The 18,490-nt window shown below is 33.5% G+C and overlaps 1 protein-coding gene across 1 annotated transcript; it reads left to right on the top strand.

Moving 5' to 3' along the window:
* Positions 1 to 2,743: 2,743 nt before the first annotated feature.
* Positions 2,744 to 18,490, top strand: LOC124360220 (aquaporin AQPcic-like). Its single transcript, XM_046813638.1, is given in 7 exon segments — positions 2,744 to 2,964; positions 5,880 to 6,067; positions 8,009 to 8,152; positions 13,700 to 13,771; positions 13,774 to 13,923; positions 17,319 to 17,399; positions 18,194 to 18,490. Coding segments are annotated over 7 exon segments (759 nt in total). The 5' UTR covers positions 2,744 to 2,945; the 3' UTR covers positions 18,299 to 18,490.

The raw sequence follows: 18,490 nt of genomic DNA, 5'->3' as shown, positions 1-18,490 counted from the left end.
GCCAGAAGTGAACCCTGCTGGAGTAATATGTTAATCTAGTTTTTTTTTACATGGTTGAAATAGGAAAATTAATTTTCTGCTGCAAATTGTACAGTTTATTATTATGATATATTATATATACTTATATTACTCGTATTTTAAGTAATAAAGTAATGGTGCTTTGAAGCTATGAAATAAACGTAATCTACATCTACTAAAATAGTAAGAAGATGAAAACTAAAGAAATAGTATGCTTTTAAAGTTTTATAGTTATTTTTTTACTGAAATTGTGTTTAGCGTACAGAGAACATAAAAACACTTTTATGCTAATGATAACTTTAATTACAAGTTTTATGGTCCTTTGAGAAGGTCACTTTGGATTTTCAAGTTTGTTTTGCATTGCCATTATGTAAACAGTAAAATTGTGTCACAGATTCTTTAAGGAAGAGCTAAGCTTCCTTTTATAATTACCATTGTCTAATATTTCCATACAAATATGTCTTTCTTTACTATCCATTAAAATTAGTAGGAGTAAATTACATTATCTATAAATATTCACTTTTTGACATATTTTCTAACTCAACATTTGTTATATCTGGTGGGAAATACAATTTACTCGAACCAAAAGAGCTCATACACATGTAAAGATTACAATATTGTGTGTGAAATTGTGGATTAATGCTAGTATAATTTATTTCTGTTGGCAATAACTTCCTTGAGTCTACCTTTGTTTTTGAGTAAAATACTGTATTCAGAATAGCATTTATTGAGAGACTAATGCGAGGTTTAGTCTCTATTTACTTTAATAAATTTACCTTTGAACACCCTAATACCAATGTCAGAATGATCTGGTGGAAATTAGTTTAAAGTAAGAGATGATATTATTTATGACTAGTTTGAGTCATAGGTTATTGTCAAACAAATACATTGCTTTCCAACTTTTGGATGATTTCTTTGTCATTTTGATATTTTTGAATCGTGTTTCTTAGGTAATCTTCAAATGAAGATGGCCAGACAATAATGTTATTTTCCGTAAGGTTATTAAATTAAGCTCTATTCAACACAAACCCCGTAGTCATTTTTAATGCTTGATTTGCAGTTCTAACTGATTGTCCTTTTGGTTTATTCGTGTCCTGATGGCGTCTTATGTAGTTTAATCTTTGATTCGAATTTTCACAATAAGCTCCCTGAAAATTTATAGCATGCAAATTGTAACATTATAAGCCATTCCAATTTATTTTTGTCTTTAGTAATTTTTAGATCCAATACAGGTTCTACATTGGGTCACAATGAGGGTTCATAACTTTCAAAAGAAGGGCTGATCTTTTTGGTGGTGAACTACTACATGGCGGCTTCTCCTCATTGACATTAAAAACTGCAGTGATTTTCGATAGTGACAAAAACAATAGCATTACTAAATAATGTAAGTCAAATTACTAGGTAGTGGTTTTGCTCCTAGTGCCCAATTATGCCATCTGCTGCTTTTTTGTAGGATTGAACTTACTAACAGGTAGGTCTATTAACTTGTCCATTCCGTCATAGCTGTACTGTATATTAGTTTCAATTAAGGCATTCTTGAAATGTAATTAGCCATATGAGAGTAACTTGAAATTTAGGGGCTGAAACCAGAAATATACCGATGAAATTGTATATAAAATTTAAAATAGTATGGTTTATTTTCATAGAATCTCTTTTTGTCTAGCAGAAAGTGATTTGAAAGCCATTGAACTATTTGTATTGCCTTATTTTCCTTATAAAATTTGATTCGTACAAAATGAGTTTTACTGCATTGTTTACTGTGGTTTTAGTATGTTAATAATTATTCTATGGAAACAACATGGGTACATTTATTTCATCCTCTTCGAAACAACATGTGCCAAAGTGCATGCAATTTTTAAAAACCAAGATTATATAAAAAAAAAATTAGTAAATCATTTTCTTATAGTCTTCTGGACTATTCCAAGCCATTATGATGATTTCTTTGAGAATTCTAATTATAACATGCTCTCTGTTCATTGAATTCCTTATCACTTTAAAATCTTATATTCCTGTCCTACTCGGCTATATTAAAATTACAACAAATTTGAAATGTCTTTAAATTAAGGCAAATTTGGTCTATGCTGAAAAAATTAAATTTAGTTAACGTTGCTACAAAATTACTCTATCCTCCAAATTTGAGATAGATGTGCTTCTTCAAGCACAAAACCTAAAATATGGGACAGTTAAAAAAAATTAAAAATAAATATTGCCCACTAACGTTTAAAAATAGATATATGCATACTAACGTTTAAAAAAATAGATGAATGCCAACTAACTTTAAAAAGATCTTGGGTTTTCATAATATTAAATCTCAAGTGCTTTCACTAAGAAGACTACGGTCTTCGATTATGAAAATAGCTTGCGAAGCCGAGGGTAGCTTATAGAATAACGTAATTATAAAACCGCAACGAATATGTGAACCCCCTATATTCTAATCTTATAATGCTTCTGTCATGTCATGAACGTAGTAGCACGGGTATTCAGAAAAATTGAGTAAATTGTGCATTGTGTCAACAGGCTTCATAATTGAAACATTAAAATATGGGACCATAGCGGTAGCTACGCTTTCTGATCAAAGATAAACCACCCACTTGGCTGGAATCCGAGATAAAGTTTCGTTACTCCTTGAGACACTTGTCGGCATCACAGCTGCTGTAATTAGTGAAAAGTAGTTGATAGCGGTGCCTGATAAGTTAGAACATATCTAAATATAGAAAAAAGACGCCGCAAGATGGATGGTGATTGTTTTAGGCACAATTGCATCGACCTACCATGCATTAGTCTCTTTTGTTCATAGTTAATTCACGAAAAGCTCAGATGAATCGTATAGTATAGACTATGTATTATATAGACCAACTGTTTTTTTTGTGAAGAAAGTCATTAATAAAGTTTGTTTATTTTAAGAAGATTTAAGTGCAATATTTACGATGGTACAGTCAAGCAAAGGTAAGACCTACTAGGTTGTAAAACACCGAAGTAAGTTTGGTAAATATTGAAATATTTCGTAGATACCGTATTTGTTGTAGAGAGGTTGGTTTGGTTAGTAATATGTTATTTAAATGGGCAGAAACAACCAAAATAACAAAAATAGCTAGAATACATTTAAAAATGAAATAATGTATTGTCTGTATCGATATGAATGCGTAGTTTGGTATAAAATAATTAAATGTAGTAATTTAAAACTATAAATAAAATTATTAAAATACAAAACTAATACAAAGTATTAATTTAATTAACTTAATATTCATTTTTAAAGTGAACTATGAACTATTTAGAAAAACGTTAATAGGCAGATGCAATTATTAATACATTATGATAAAAACACAAAAATGTAAACAATTATACGTAAGTTTGTTTTGTATTAACCAATAATATAAAGTTTTAACTAAAGACGACTATGTAGTGTTAACATTGAACTAAAATAACAGTGCCCTACCGTATCTTTCAATGTAGACAAAGATTAGTTGAATTCGTTCACTCATCTTAATGTTTGTATTTCAAGACGGTGTTTGTTTAATTTAAATCAATGACTATATTGCAAACACTCTCGCCATGCTTCCTGTTCTAGTACATGACATTAGAAAGGGTATATTCTGTAAAGTAGTATTATACTCTATAGCTCTTGATCTGGCAAGACACAAAAATACATCATGATGCATATAACCTATATTCAACGCCTTGTCAACAGTGAAGCTCATATAATCTTGTCTAATTCATGCAGATTTGTTAACAATATAGAAATATTCCTAACTGGGTTTTACTGCAATGTTACTTACTCAAACTTTAAAATGATCTATCTACATTCTTAAAATAATTTATTGATATTCGTGTGGCGAATTTGCTATCGAAAACTGTTACTTTATATACATATCAAATATAACTCGAAAGCTCTTACGCACTAGATGTGCCTTTTGTGGATTCGAAATGCACCCGACTATATAGGGCGTTTGCCCACATGCATCCAAAGTTCTAATGTTAATCTCATGGGGTATATTTGCTTAGTTTAAAACAGCTGATTATTAGGACACACGTTGGTCATTTCATATTTTATACTATTTTGATACCCTTTCTTTCCAACCAAAATTAGCATGGCTGACGATCGATTTGTTTCTTCTTCTATCCATTTCAAGAAAACCCATGTTATCTCTAAATATAAACGGCAATGTCGTTTGATTCCGATTTAGTGGCTGTACAACATTTTTACAAATATCGAGTAACATTAAATCATTATAATGATTATGTTTACAAACATAATTTTTCATTTTAACCAAGCCAAGTAAAAGCTATTAGAAACAAATGTGGATGCTAATAACGATTTTCATCGTAAAGTTCCAAGGTGATGTAGTTTACAATCATTTGAGTGTTACTATAGCTTGTTAAGGCTGTCCATGCCTTCTTTGTCCCTTTTCATTCCTCCCCTCCTGCCTTTTACATCGACACTACTTGCATTTCTGGCAATACAAACATTAAATAAAAAAATAAATAGCAGTGCATTACTTCATGACGAGGCGGTTCTTAATATGACCGACATTAGCCCTTTAAAGACCATAAGAAATGCGGCATGAAAAAAAAGTTTTTATTCTTGTAAAACATATTGCAGTTATGTAATTAAACTATTTATTTGTATTTAAAATAATTAGTACACCTAGTTTATTATATATGACATGGGACAAATGTGTCCCTCCGGACGGTAACGGAACTTGACAAAGATGCTGCAATGGCATATATTTGTCCCAAGCGGACTGTAGTAAAACCTAGTAAATTGAGTAGTTCACTATATTTCTGTAATTTTACAAGTCTTTGTAGGTTTATTTAGGTGATTGAAGTAAATATTATTTAATAAAAAGTTGTTTTATTTACAAAATTATGAAATTACAAAACTTACTCATCAATATACATGTTTGAAAACGTGTCAGTTTATTATAAAAAATAACAATAGAACATTATTCTTATGTTGATTAGTGAAACTTTTCAAAGCAGATTCTTTCATTGGTAAAGCATAAATGAACCTGACATATTACACATATACAGTTTGTTCGGTTTTCTACTTTATTCTTGGCTCATTCAACACATCGAGGTCTGATATTTGTCTTTTTCATTATATGTTCTGGCTTCAATGAGAGTCTAATTTTAGATTTCCTTGACAATGGAGTATTAGGAAGTGAACGCATTCTATTTATGTAGTCACCAATTAGAAATCGTGCTATCATTTGTCGGTACTCAAGAGATGTAACAGCTTTTGAGCTCTCAAATTTCATCTTGTTTTATGTAAAATAAACGTTGACTAACAGAATCCATCTCACAAACTTCAATTAAATACCCTAACTAACTAGTAAGAAGAATAAAATGGCATAACCTCAAAATCTAATTTGCCAAACTGAAGGAAACTGTAGTCAGCTGTTCTCAATAAGGCTAGCCAACCTAATTCCCTCACAGTCCATAGGGACATATGTGTCCCAACGAAAAAAAGTGTAATTATGAGCAAATAAAAAATAATATTATCAGATTTTCTTCCTAAATATATTGGTCATGTTGTATTATGATAATACATCAAGCAATTCATAAAAATTTGCATTAAGAATGTTTGTGCAAAAATAATAAAACTAAGAAACACATTTATAATTATATTGCATAATTAGATATTTTTAATCAAACAAAGGAGACTTTGCTTTACAATGGGAATATTTTTTAAATGCATTTCTAAGCTTTTTGAATCGATAATAATTAATATTTATGAATATTAACTTGACTGGCATATAGAAAAAAAATTATTTATTCTGGGGACACATGTGTCCCTTGGTCCTTAAAGGGTTAACGGCTCCACGGTATCTCAATTACAAGTATGTGTGTATCATTTACAGGAAGAATAGACTGGGGGTACAATGACTTGAAGGATCTGGCCCAGTTAGGTCGTGCAATCATCTCGGAGTTCCTCGGGACCGCAATTTTAGTGTGGCTAGCCACCGCTACCTGTGCACAGTTTCCTGGAAATGGAGAAACAGTCCACGTCTCTCTCACAGTCGGCTTCACTGTCGCCACTGTCATTCAGGTATTGTGAACTCTGACAATTCCAAATTGTAACGCTGACATTTTTTAAAAGTCCTATGTGGAGGACGACGAAGGTCCATATCGCTATGTTCCTTAATCTATTTATGTACCAGTACAAATTATATCTCAAAGCCATTTATGAATGGAGGTAGTCTAAAGAGAGATACGAATTAAAAGATCTGCTTGGTCCATTGAATTCATTTTCCGGATATATGCAATGTTCAGTTATACAAGAAATCAGTAACACTAAGTTTCAAGATCTGCAATCTGATCTCTTCATAACACATAACACATAATCTAGTATTAATCTATATTGTTATAAATTTTGTATATCTTTAATGTGATGCTCTTCAATTATTTTCTCTTTAACGGTGATATAACTGTAAAATAGGTGCAATTATTAAATATGATTTTTTTCGTTCTCTTACATACTTATTTTTATTATTATTAGTTGGTATGCGCGACAGAAGCCGAAAAAATAAAATGTTAATTTATTACGGAAGACTACTAATTTAAGTTGTAATTATGTTATAATTAAATTACCAAAATAACCACCGAATACTGGCAAATGGTGGTTATTTGCCTTTTCCAAGTCGTCATCTTATTATGTAATATAAATGAAAAAGATGGAAATAAATATATTCTATTCTATTCTAATATTAACATCAATTGTAAAAATAAAAAAAAACTTTTCGAAAGTATTTCACTGCTTTCTTTGATCTTATGAACAGAAGATGTACGCAACACCAAACGCTAGAAGTTTGAGTCCAAATAAGGAGACATAACTCGTACTTATTAAATTGGGATGGAAGCTTACAGCTGATCGAGAGAAGGATAACAAAACATTGATCGAGAAGGAAACAGATTTTTTCAGGATATATACCATGTTCAGTTATACAAAAAATCAGTAACACTAAGTTTCAAGATCTGCAATCTGGTCTCTTCCTCTGGTGAATAACTAACCTAACACATAAACACAGTCTAGGAATAAACAAATCATACCAGAGTGTTGTAGCACGTATTAGTCAGGAATTACAATAACCATGTTAACTAGTATGTCAACTTTATGCCCACTATATGGCAATTAGAAAATAATTACTCGACTTTTTACAAGATCAGCCATAACTTATGAATAAATAATTAGCATTTTAATATTGCAATGAAAAAAAAGCAGAATAAAGTGTCCTCTACCTTTTGAAGTCAACATAAAAATTATTACTAATAAGGTCAACATAGTGTAAAGAAGAAAATGAATGTTACTTACATATAATACTCTGGGAACATTGGACTCATTTAACAAATGCAAGTCATCGATTATCTAGCAGGACATTCAAAAGTTCACCTTTGAGTAACATTTAAGCTCGTAGTTTAAAACACCATTAATTTTTATAGATGGAGATTGGCGTGGCCATTAAGACAAGTCCAATTTCTGTTCTAATAGCTATTTTCCCCGTTACTTTTTAAATTGTGAGGAATTTAGTCATGCTTTGGCTAGACAACATTCAGACTCAGTTATATTCATTCAGACCGTACAATACATATATAACGTGTCATAACACCCCAATAAATTGTCATCCAATGAAGAAATCATCATTTTCGAACTAGGAGAAGGAAGGAAGCCATATTTGAGTGACGTCACAGGGCACCACTTTCAAGACAGCCTCCACAAACCACTACCAGAGTGTTTGTTGTTTGTGTGTGTTGTGTGAGTCTTTGTTGGGTGGCCTGTCTTGTGTTTTGGTTTGTTCAATATCTATGTTACTTCTTTAGTATGAGTGCGTTACTTTTCACAATTCCATTTTCATGACAATCCACATGTATTTTGTAGCTTACGCAATGACCTGCTATTAGATGCAAAAACACTAAAAACAATACTAGTTTTCTTTTTCTGTGTATGTACTCTTTGTAATGTATTTGTATATGAAGTTGTTTGTTTTGTTAGACCCTGGCTCACGTGGGGGGATGCCACATCAATCCTGCAGTCACTCTCGGCTTCGTGATAATGGGTAAAACGTCCGCTCTGAGAGCACTTCTGTACGTCATTGTTCAGTTGGCTGGTGCAGTGGCAGGTACAGAAATATACAAGGTAAGCCTTTATCATAGTTAAGTATATTCTTGATAAATGAAAAAACAACGAGATATAATGCTCATATCTTTACCTCCAGTAAAGGATCCCATGAAAGAACCTCTTGTTTATAAGAATGATTATTATTTTTGTCATTGCTGTTTTAGGCTTAGTCATTTCGTTTACCGTCGTCGCTATTCCATGTCTATATGAAGTTTGAGGTTAGGTAATATTTTTATCCGGGGCCGTGCCCGATTACTTAGTCAGAGAGCTTCAAGATAAGAACAGAAAATAGTTGTGACATTGTGCTGTTAGATTATGCCACTCCATTATCCTAGAAACAAGAGTGCGAGTTTTTATCCCATTTTTAATTTTTATTACTGAGCGTTTGATTTCTACCTCCAAAACATGGATTCTGGCAAAGCTAAATTGAATTGCTCTACTTCGTTCCACCTCTAGGTGTTTAAGGTGGCGTAATAAATTTTCGGTTAAGACCATTTTTTGAATAAAACAGTATTCACAGCTCTTTAAAATTTCTTCTATGGAGATAGAACAATAATATACGTGACTCCCTGTGTAAGTTTTCTGTACGTACAATAAATAATATATAAATAAATAATATATATATATATATATATATATATATATATATATATATATATATATAAAAACTACTAAGTTGAGACCTTAATCATAAATATTCACAACTTTAATTTTTAAAGTTTTTATAAATCATATATTGAGCAAATGATAAGTCACTAATGTTCAAAATTTATACAGAACTTGGAGATATTGCCTAATTTATTTTCAAATAAATTTCAATTGATCACTATATCTTTAACTCTGAAATAAAGAACCACTTTGAGCTTGTCTTTCAGAGAACAGAACATAGATATTTGCTCTATTAGTATGTCAATAGGATGGAATAATAGAATCTTCAATGAAGCTTAGATTTCCAAGATGGCATTGGTTGTAAAATTAGCTAAATTTCATGTTTGGTTTATGAGGTCTCAATGTAAAGGAGCTTATATTAAAACATAAGATTTTGTTTGATTCGGTTTTAGATGTTTGGAAGATATGTAAAGCTTCTAAAATATGCTAAAAGAAATTTATGGAAAAATGATGATAGGTTTTTTGGTACAGGATTGTATCCGTGCACAGAAAATGATTTTTTATTTTTTATGAAGTTTTAGATTTTTTAAATTAATTTTAGACTTTAAATCTTAAAATGAAATGTTTTATTCATTTACTGAACGCTCAAACCATTTAGTACACATGTTAATATTACATGTTAATATCATGTTATATAATGAATCAGGAGGAATCAACTTTATTGCTATGAGTGAAATCTGGATAACGGAGGCGGAAGTTAAGTTTTATCAGATCCCAGGGTTCTCTTGTTTTGCATGTTGTAATGAGACATACAGGGCGGGCGGGTCACTCGTGTACGTTAACACCAATATACCAGCTGCCCATGTCGTCTGCCGTCTAGAGACGGCTGATTGTACAGTGATTGAGTTCAATGTAAACAAAACTCCGTTCTCTCTTGCGGTAGTTTATAGATTGCAGGCGTTCAATTCTAAGCGTTTCCTTGATGAATTCTCTAATTTGCTTCCGTCACTTAGATGTAACTCTATGGTTGTAGGTGATTTCAATATTGATATTTCGTACGATTCTAATGATTTAGAAAAAGAAAACTATTTATCAACATTAAATAATAATGGTTTTGTTCAACTTGTAAATAAGCATACGCGAGTGACACAATTTTCGAAAACTTGTTTGGATCATATTTCTTTAAGATATCGTAATTTTGAGAACTTCGAAATTGCTATCTTTGATATTGGGTTAACGGACCACTGTGCAATCGGATTGTCTTTTTTGGCTGATAAAAACCGCAATGTAAATACAAGAGATATTAAAAATATTTTAAGTTCAAAAAGGGTTACCAATTTCGAAAAACTAGTAAACGACCTTCTTAGTGTTAAGTGGGATAGTTTGCTACAAAATAACAATATCGATGTTAGTTTTCAAAATTTTCTCAACAAAATTACTGATTGCATAAATTTAAGTACGCAAGTTACAACTATTAGTAATAAACTGGCTAAGGCCTGAGCAATTAGTCCCTGGATGAATGAGGCGCTACTTAATCGTTTAGAAAGAAGAAAATTGCTTTACAATCAGTTAAAACGCTCCCCTTACAATCAAATTCTTAGGAGCTACTTCACACGTTTTAAAAACAAACTAACAATTGACCTCGACCAGAGAAAAAAACCGGTACTATGCTGAGCTGTTTCACAAATGCGGTGGCCGTCCAGCGGAACAGTGGCGCTTGATAAACAGTTTATTAGGAAACAAAAAGCAACCAATTGGTAAAATTACTCTTCAAGATGGCCGCACTATTGAAAGTGAGGATGTTATAGCAAATGAATTTAACAACTATTTTTCGAGCACCAAATTTATTTATCAGAATCTAGGCCAAAGTAACGAAACGTTTACTAATTTACAAAGACAAAATCAATCTATGTTTCTTTTTCCTGTAGACAAAGATAAAGTGGAAAGTACAATTCGAAGTATTCAGAACAAAAAGTCTTCCGGCTTTGATAGCATTAATGTAATTCTTTTAAAGAAAATAAATCATGTAATTTCTGACCCCTTAGCCAAACTAATCAATATAAGCTTTGCTACCGGAGTGTTCCCTACGGTTTTAAAGAAATCAATAGTTGTGCCAATTTTCAAGGGCGGAAATCCAGAATTGTTAGAGCAGTATAGGCCAATCACACTGCTCTCAATTTTCTCGAAACTGCTGGAAAAACTTATGAGAACAAGATTTTTAAGTTTTCTTTATTCAAAAAATTTTTTTTCTAACAATCAATTCGGTTTTAAAAAAGGTAAAAGTACAGAGGACGCGATTGAAAAACTTATGCATATGGTTTATACAAATTTAAATTCTGGCACAAAAGTAACAGGCTTATTTATTGATTTCAGAAAAGCGTTTGACTTAGTCCGTCATGATTATCTTTTAACAAAACTAGAAGTAACCGGCATTAGAGGCCCTACACTAAATTGGTTTCTAACTTTTCTTCAAAATAGAGAACAACAAGTTCGGATACGCAACGATTTGAGTGACATAAATTTAGTAAATATAGTAAAGATCTCTTTTCCTTCTTTATTAATGATCTCTTATTAGAAAAGTTTCGTGGAGAAATCATAGCATTTGCCGATGATATTGCATTCGTGTATTCGTCTGAAAACTGGGCTACAATTAAAGAGTCGATAATTCATGACTTAGCTTTACTGAACAATTGGTGTAACAGGAATGCAATGGTAATAAATGCATCAAAAACAAAAATTTTAAACTTTGATTTGACTGGTTTTGAATTTGACTATGAGTTTAAGTACCACAACAATTGTTTAGGTGTACAAAATTGTAACTGCGAAGTTATTCAACAAACACCCGAAATTAAATACCTTGGAATTTTAATTGACAACAAAATAACGTGGAAAAGTCATATAAATAAATTACACGCCGAAATCAGGAAATCAATTCGAACATTCTATTTCTTAAGATATCTGTGACATAACTTGCTTAAGATCATTGTATTACGCGTTGATAAACTCCCGCCTTCAATATGGGCTGCAGTTTTGGGGTGGCGCTTATGATAACTTAATTAATAAACTTTTTGTGACCCAAAAACACTTTGTTAGAATTATGCTTTTTAAAAAACAGCGTGAACACACTGACTATCTTTTCAAACATCTGCAAATTTTACCTATAAAAAACCTTTTTGTGTTTAAAGTTCTTCAAGCATTTTTCAAAAATAGCGGCAACAGTGGAACTGAAAATGTGTTTTATTCAACTCGAAGCACAGTCCGCCGTTTTTTTGTTAGACCAAAGGTAAACAGATAATTCTTTGTAAAAACATTTGTATACTTAGGTCAAAAATGCTTCAATCTTTTACCTGATAATATAAAAAAAATTACTACTTTTAAATTGTTTTCCAAAAAGGTTAAAATTTGGCTCAATAATATTGAAGATTTAGGCATTTTACTGTTTATTGTTTCCTAACTTTGACTGTCTAGCTTACGATCTAATCTAGTATTAATCTATATTGTTATAAATTTTGTATATCTTTAATGTGATGCTCTTCAATTATTTTCTCATTAACGGTGATATAACTGTAAAATAGGTGCAATTATTAAATATGATTTTTTTCGTTCTCTTACATACTTATTTTTATTATTATTAGTTGGTATGCGCTACAGAAGCCGAAAAAATAAAATGTTAATTTATTACGGAAGACTACTAATTTAAGTTGTAATTATGTTATAATTAAATTACCAAAATAACCACCGAATACTGGCAAATGGTGGTTATTTGCCTTTTCCAAGTTGTCATCTTATCATGTAATATAAATGAAAAAGATGGAAATAAATATATTCTATTCTATTCTATTCTAATATTAACATCAATTGTAAAAATAAAAAAAACTTTTCGAAAGTATTTTACTGCTTTCTTTGATCTTATGAACAGAAGATGTACGCAACACCAAACGCTAGAAGTTTGAGTTCAAATAAGGAGACATAACTCGTACTTATTAAATTGGGATGGAAGCTTACAGCTGATCGAGAGAAGGATAACAAAACATTGATCGAGAAGGAAACAGATTTTTTCAGGATATATACCATGTTCAGTTATACAAGAAATCAGTAACACTAAGTTTCAAGATCTGCAATATGATCTCTTCCTCTGGTGAATAACTAACCTAACACATAAACACAGTCTAGAAATAAACAAATAATACCAGAGTGTTGTAGCACGTATTATTCAGGAATTACAATAACCATGTTAACTAGTAAGCATGTCAACTTTATGCCCACTATATGGCAATTAGAAAATAATTACTCGACTTTTTACAAGATCAGCCATAACTTATGAATCAATAATTAGCATTTTGATATTGTAATGATAAAATTGGTTTCCTAACCACTACAAAATCAAAGATAAAGTGCCCTCAACCTTTTGAAATCAACATATAAATTATTAATAATAAAGTCAACATAAAGAAGAAAATAATGTTTTAATTTAGGGTAAAGAAAGCAATTTTATGGTTTTTATCAACTATCTTATCTATTTAATGAATAAATCATTAGAGCAAGGCGAATTTCTAAAATTTGTAATAGACTTAAATTAAACTAATATTAGAGGATGGTAGTTTGAGGCCATTATCGAACTATTTGACTATTTTTATAAATTTGTTTATACAATTTTGTTTAGTTTTAAATTTAGAAAATGTTATATTGTTATCGATTTCTATTTAAAACAAATAAATCTACTGTTGACGATATTATAACTGTTAATAGTTACTATAAAATGGTCAAACACATTAAAAAAAAAGGAAAACGGCTGGTATAAGGATTTAGTTATGGTCAACACACACTTTTGAGACAGTAAAAGTTAAAGTCAATTATAGGTAAAGTCTAGTTTCTACTAAAAAATTTTATTCAAACATAAAATACATAGTTGATATCAGTAATTACAACACGAACATTTGTAACATTTCATTATAGATAACTACACCGGAGAACCTCAGAGGTATCGGCCTATGTTCGAATAGAGTAAACACAGCTGCAGGAGTGACGGTGCTGAACAGGCTCTGGTGGTGGAGATAGTTCTCACCTTCTGTCTAGTCCTGGTGATACTAGCAGTGAGTGACAAGAACAGGCGTCCTCATCACGGTGGAACTGGGCCCTTCATTGAGGGACTGACTGTGTGCGCTGCCTTCCTCATGGGGGTAAGTAGTATGAGGGATTGTAGAATAGTTGACAAAGGATTCCTTAATATAGTGAAACCTAATTATTCATCGAGGGACTGACTGTGTGCGTGGCCTTCCTCATGGGGGTAAGTAGTATGAGGGATTGAAGAATAGTTGTCAAAGGATTCCTTAAGACGGTAAAACCTAATTCTTCATTGAGGGACTGATTGTGTGCGCTGCCTTCCTAATGGGGGTAAGTCGTATGAGGGATTGTAGAATAGTTGACAAAGGATTCCTTAAGACAGTAAAACCTAATTCTTCATCGAGGGAGTGACTGTGTGCGCTGCCTTCTTCATGGGGGTATGCCGTATGAGGGATGGTAGAGTAGTGGGCACAGGATTCCGACAGTGAAACCTAATTCTTCATTGAGGGACTGACTGTGTGCGCTGCCTTCCTCATGGGGGTAAGTAGTATGAGGGGTTGTAGAATAGTTGACAAAGGATTTCTTAAGACAGTGAAACCTAATTCTTCATCGAGGGAGTGACTGTGTGCGCTGCCTTCTTCATGGGGGTAAATAGTATGAGGGATGGTAGAGTAGTTGACACAGGAATTCTTAATTGAAACCTAATTCTTCATCGAGGAACTGACTGTGTGCGCTGCCTTCCTCATGGGGGTAATTAGTATGAGGGATTGAAGAATAGTTGTCAAAGGATTCCTTAAGACGGTAAAACCTAATTCTTCATTGAGGGACTGATTGTGTGCGCTGCCTTCCTAATGGGGGTAAGTCGTATGAGGGATTGTAGAATAGTTGACAAAGGATTCCTTAAGACAGTAAAACCTAATTCTTCATCGAGGGAGTGACTGTGTGCGCTGCCTTCTTCATGGGGGTATGCCGTATGAGGGATGGTAGAGTAGTGGACACAGGATTCCGACAGTGAAACCTAATTCTTCATTGGGGGACTGACTGTGTGCGCTGCCTTCCTCATGGGGGTAAGTAGTATGAGGGATTGAAGAATAGTTGTCAAAGGATTCCTTAAGACGGTAAAACCTAATTCTTCATTGAGGGAGTGACTGTGTGCGCTGCCTTCTTCATGGGGGTAAATAGTATGAGGGATGGTAGAGTAGTTGACACAGGAATTCTTAATTGAAACCTAATTCTTCATCGAGGAACTGACTGTGTGCGCTGCCTTCCTCATGGGGGTAATTAGTATGAGGGATTGAAGAATAGTTGTCAAAGGATTCCTTAAGACGGTAAAACGTAATTCTTCACTGAGGGACTGATTGTGTGCGCTGCCTTCCTAATGGGGGTAAGTCGTATGAAGGATTGTAGAATAGTTGACAAAGGATTCCTTAAGACAGTAAAACCTAATTCTTCATCGAGGGAGTGACTGTGTGCGCTGCCTTCTTCATGGGGGTAAATAGTATGAGGGATGGTAGAGTAGTTGACACAGGAATTCTTAATTGAAACCTAATTCTTCATCGAGGAACTGACTGTGTGCGCTGCCTTCCTCATGGGAGTAAGTAGTATGAGGGATTGAAGAATAGTTGTCAAAGGATTCCTTAAGACGGTAAAACCTAAATCTTCATTGAGGGACTGATTGTGTGCGCTGCCTTCCTAATGGGGGTAAGTCGTATAAGGGATTGTAGAATAGTTGACAAAGGATTCCTTAAGACATTAAAACCTAATTCTTCATAGAGGAACTGACTGTGTGCGCTGCCTTCCTCATGGGGGTAAGTCGTATGAGGGATTGTAGAATAGTTGACAAAGGATTCCTTAAGACAGTAAAACCTAATTCTTCATCGAGGGAGTGACTGTGTGCGCTGCCTTCTTCATGGGGGTATGCCGTATGAGGGATGGTAGAGTAGTGGACACAGGATTCCGACAGTGAAACCTAATTCTTCATTGAGGGACTGATTGTGTGCGCTGCCTTCCTCATGGGGGTAAGTAGTATGAGGGGTTGTAGAATAGTTGACAAAGGATTTCTTAAGACAGTGAAACCTAATTCTTCATCGAGGGAGTGACTGTGTGCGCTGCCTTCTTCATGGGGGTAAATAGTATGAGGGATGGTAGAGTAGTTGACACAGGAATTCTTAATTGAAACCTAATTCTTCATCGAGGAACTGACTGTGTGCGCTGCCTTCCTCCTGGGGGTAAGTAGTATGAGGGATTGAAGAATGTCAAAGGATTCCTTAAGACGGTAAAACCTAATTCTTCATTGAGGGACTGATTGTGTGCGCTGCCTTCCTAATGGGGGTAATTAGTATGAGGGATTGAAGAATAGTTGTCAAAGGATTCCTTAAGACGGTAAATCCTAATTCTTCACTGAGGGACTGATTGTGTGCGCTGCCTTCCTAATGGGGGTAAGTCGTATGAGGGATTGTAGAATAGTTGACAAAGGATTCCTTAAGACAGTAAAACCTAATTCTTCATCGAGGAACTGACTGTGTGCGCTGCCTTCTTCATGGGGGTAAATAGTATGAGGGATGGTTGAATAGTTGACACAGGAATTCTTCATTGAAACCTAATTCTTCATCGAGGGACTGACTATGTGTGCTGCCTTCCTCATGGGGGCATGTCGTATGGAGTGATGGTAGAATACTTTACACAGGAATCCTTTAGTAAAACCTAATTCTTCATCGAGGGTGTGACTGTGTGTGCTGCCTTCCTCATGGGGATAAGTTGTATAAGGGATGGTAAAATAGTTGGCAAAAGAATCCTTAAGACAGTTAAACCAGTGTTCATCAAGAGACTGTGAAACCTACATTCCTTATTGGGGTAAGTCGTATGAGGATTGGCAGAATTGTTGACAAAGGAATCCTTAACACAACTAAACCTTATTCTTTGTCGAGGGAGTGACAGCGTGCGCTGCCTTCTTCATGGGGGGTAAGAAGTATGAAGGGTGGTAGAATAGTTGACAAAGGATTCCTTAAGAGAGTGAAACCTAATTATTCATCGTAAACTGACTGTGCGCGCGCTGCTTTCCACATGGCGCTAGGTTACTACATGAGTGATGGTAGAATAGTTGAGTATCAAGCACAGAAGTATTCAACACAGGTAACTTCGTCCTTTATCGAGTGCTTGAATGTGTTCGTTATTTCCCTTACAAAACACAGGTAACTTCGTCCTTTATCGAGTGCTTGATTGTGTTCGTTATTTCCCTTACAAGATGAGTAGGTGTGGATATTAGAATAGCTTATTGGCTAAAACAAGAATCCTCAAGGGAATAGGGAACTTGGTCCTTTACAAGTGCTAGATTTTATTTGCTACATTCTTTTCGTTACATTCAAGTAAAATTGTCTATGTATTAGTTTGTTGGAAATTCATTAATAATTTGGTGTACATATTTACAATTAAGTATCACTGAATTATTTTTATATATTGGTGTTAGGAATAATGTTTATTTGGTCTACTAATAAGCGCTTTAATTTTTCAGCTCAGATACAGTGGTGTTTCCTTAAACCCGGCACGATCGTTTGGTCCTGCTATATTAAGCGATTATTGGGAACACCATTGGGTAAAGTATTTCTTAAATTAGTATTATGTTACACTGTTATAATATTATCATTTAACATATACATTCAAAGTGACATTAATATTAGTTATATACCGAGTGCTATTGGAATCGCCTTGATCTAGGTTGTCAGTTACCAATAGTTTGATGAGCAGGAAATTCAATAAAAATGTACCAATGCTTAAAGCTAAATGTAAAAGGTAAAAAATTGCCTGAATAGCTGTGAGGACCACCCATTTGGCTGACTGACACCACAGCTGTGACGGGGGTTTAAAAATTGACGAATGATTAAGTCAAATGAATTTGCAATCATTATAAGCTTGAGTGAAGAAAATTGTGGTGTGCGTGTCAAAGCTATTAGTTGACTGTTACAATAACAATTGTTATTGTCTCCTGCAATAAAATAATTATATTCTATTGAATTTAGTTGCTGATAGGAGCAAAGTTGCTTACGTTGCACAGCTACATTCGTAGAGGTCCTCAATGAGAACAAGGCCAGTGCCACGATGCATGATTAGTCAAAATCTTTTTAAAAACAAAGAAAACAACAACTTTTTGTTGCTATAATAAAACTATAGATAGACTTTGTATAAATTATGGAGTGCTTCAATAGCTATGAAAATCACGACAGGATAAATTTGCCGATTGGGCGGAAATTGTATAGTACTAATTTGCATTGAGTTATATATGTCTGTATTGCTGTTATAATTTATTATATTGTTTTTAGTAGTTGAATAATGTAGTGTTAAAAACTGTATGTAACTTTTTAAAACTAAATGTCTGTTTTCTTCTTCCAGATATATTGGGTGGGACCATTGTCAGGAGCAGCTATAGCTGGCTACATGTACAGAAACTGGTTCAAAGCTCCCAAACCGCAAAAGGAGCAAAATACCAATACGTAAACAGAGGAGTAACTTTGAAGAAAAGACATTAAGATAGGAACATAACAAGTGTATCCCTTCAAGTGCTGCAGAAACATCAAGTGTAATATCATTGCTTTAGGTACCTACTTTACTTCAAGTCTAGTACTTCGAGAAAAACTGACTATGGGTAGTTCGAAATATATTTAAGAATATATTGTGTTTCTAAATGTA

Source organism: Homalodisca vitripennis, chromosome 4, assembly GCF_021130785.1.
Source record: "Homalodisca vitripennis isolate AUS2020 chromosome 4, UT_GWSS_2.1, whole genome shotgun sequence".
Taxonomy (NCBI): Eukaryota; Metazoa; Arthropoda; class Insecta; order Hemiptera; family Cicadellidae; genus Homalodisca; species Homalodisca vitripennis.
This window is presented reverse-complemented; position numbering and strand designations above follow the sequence as displayed.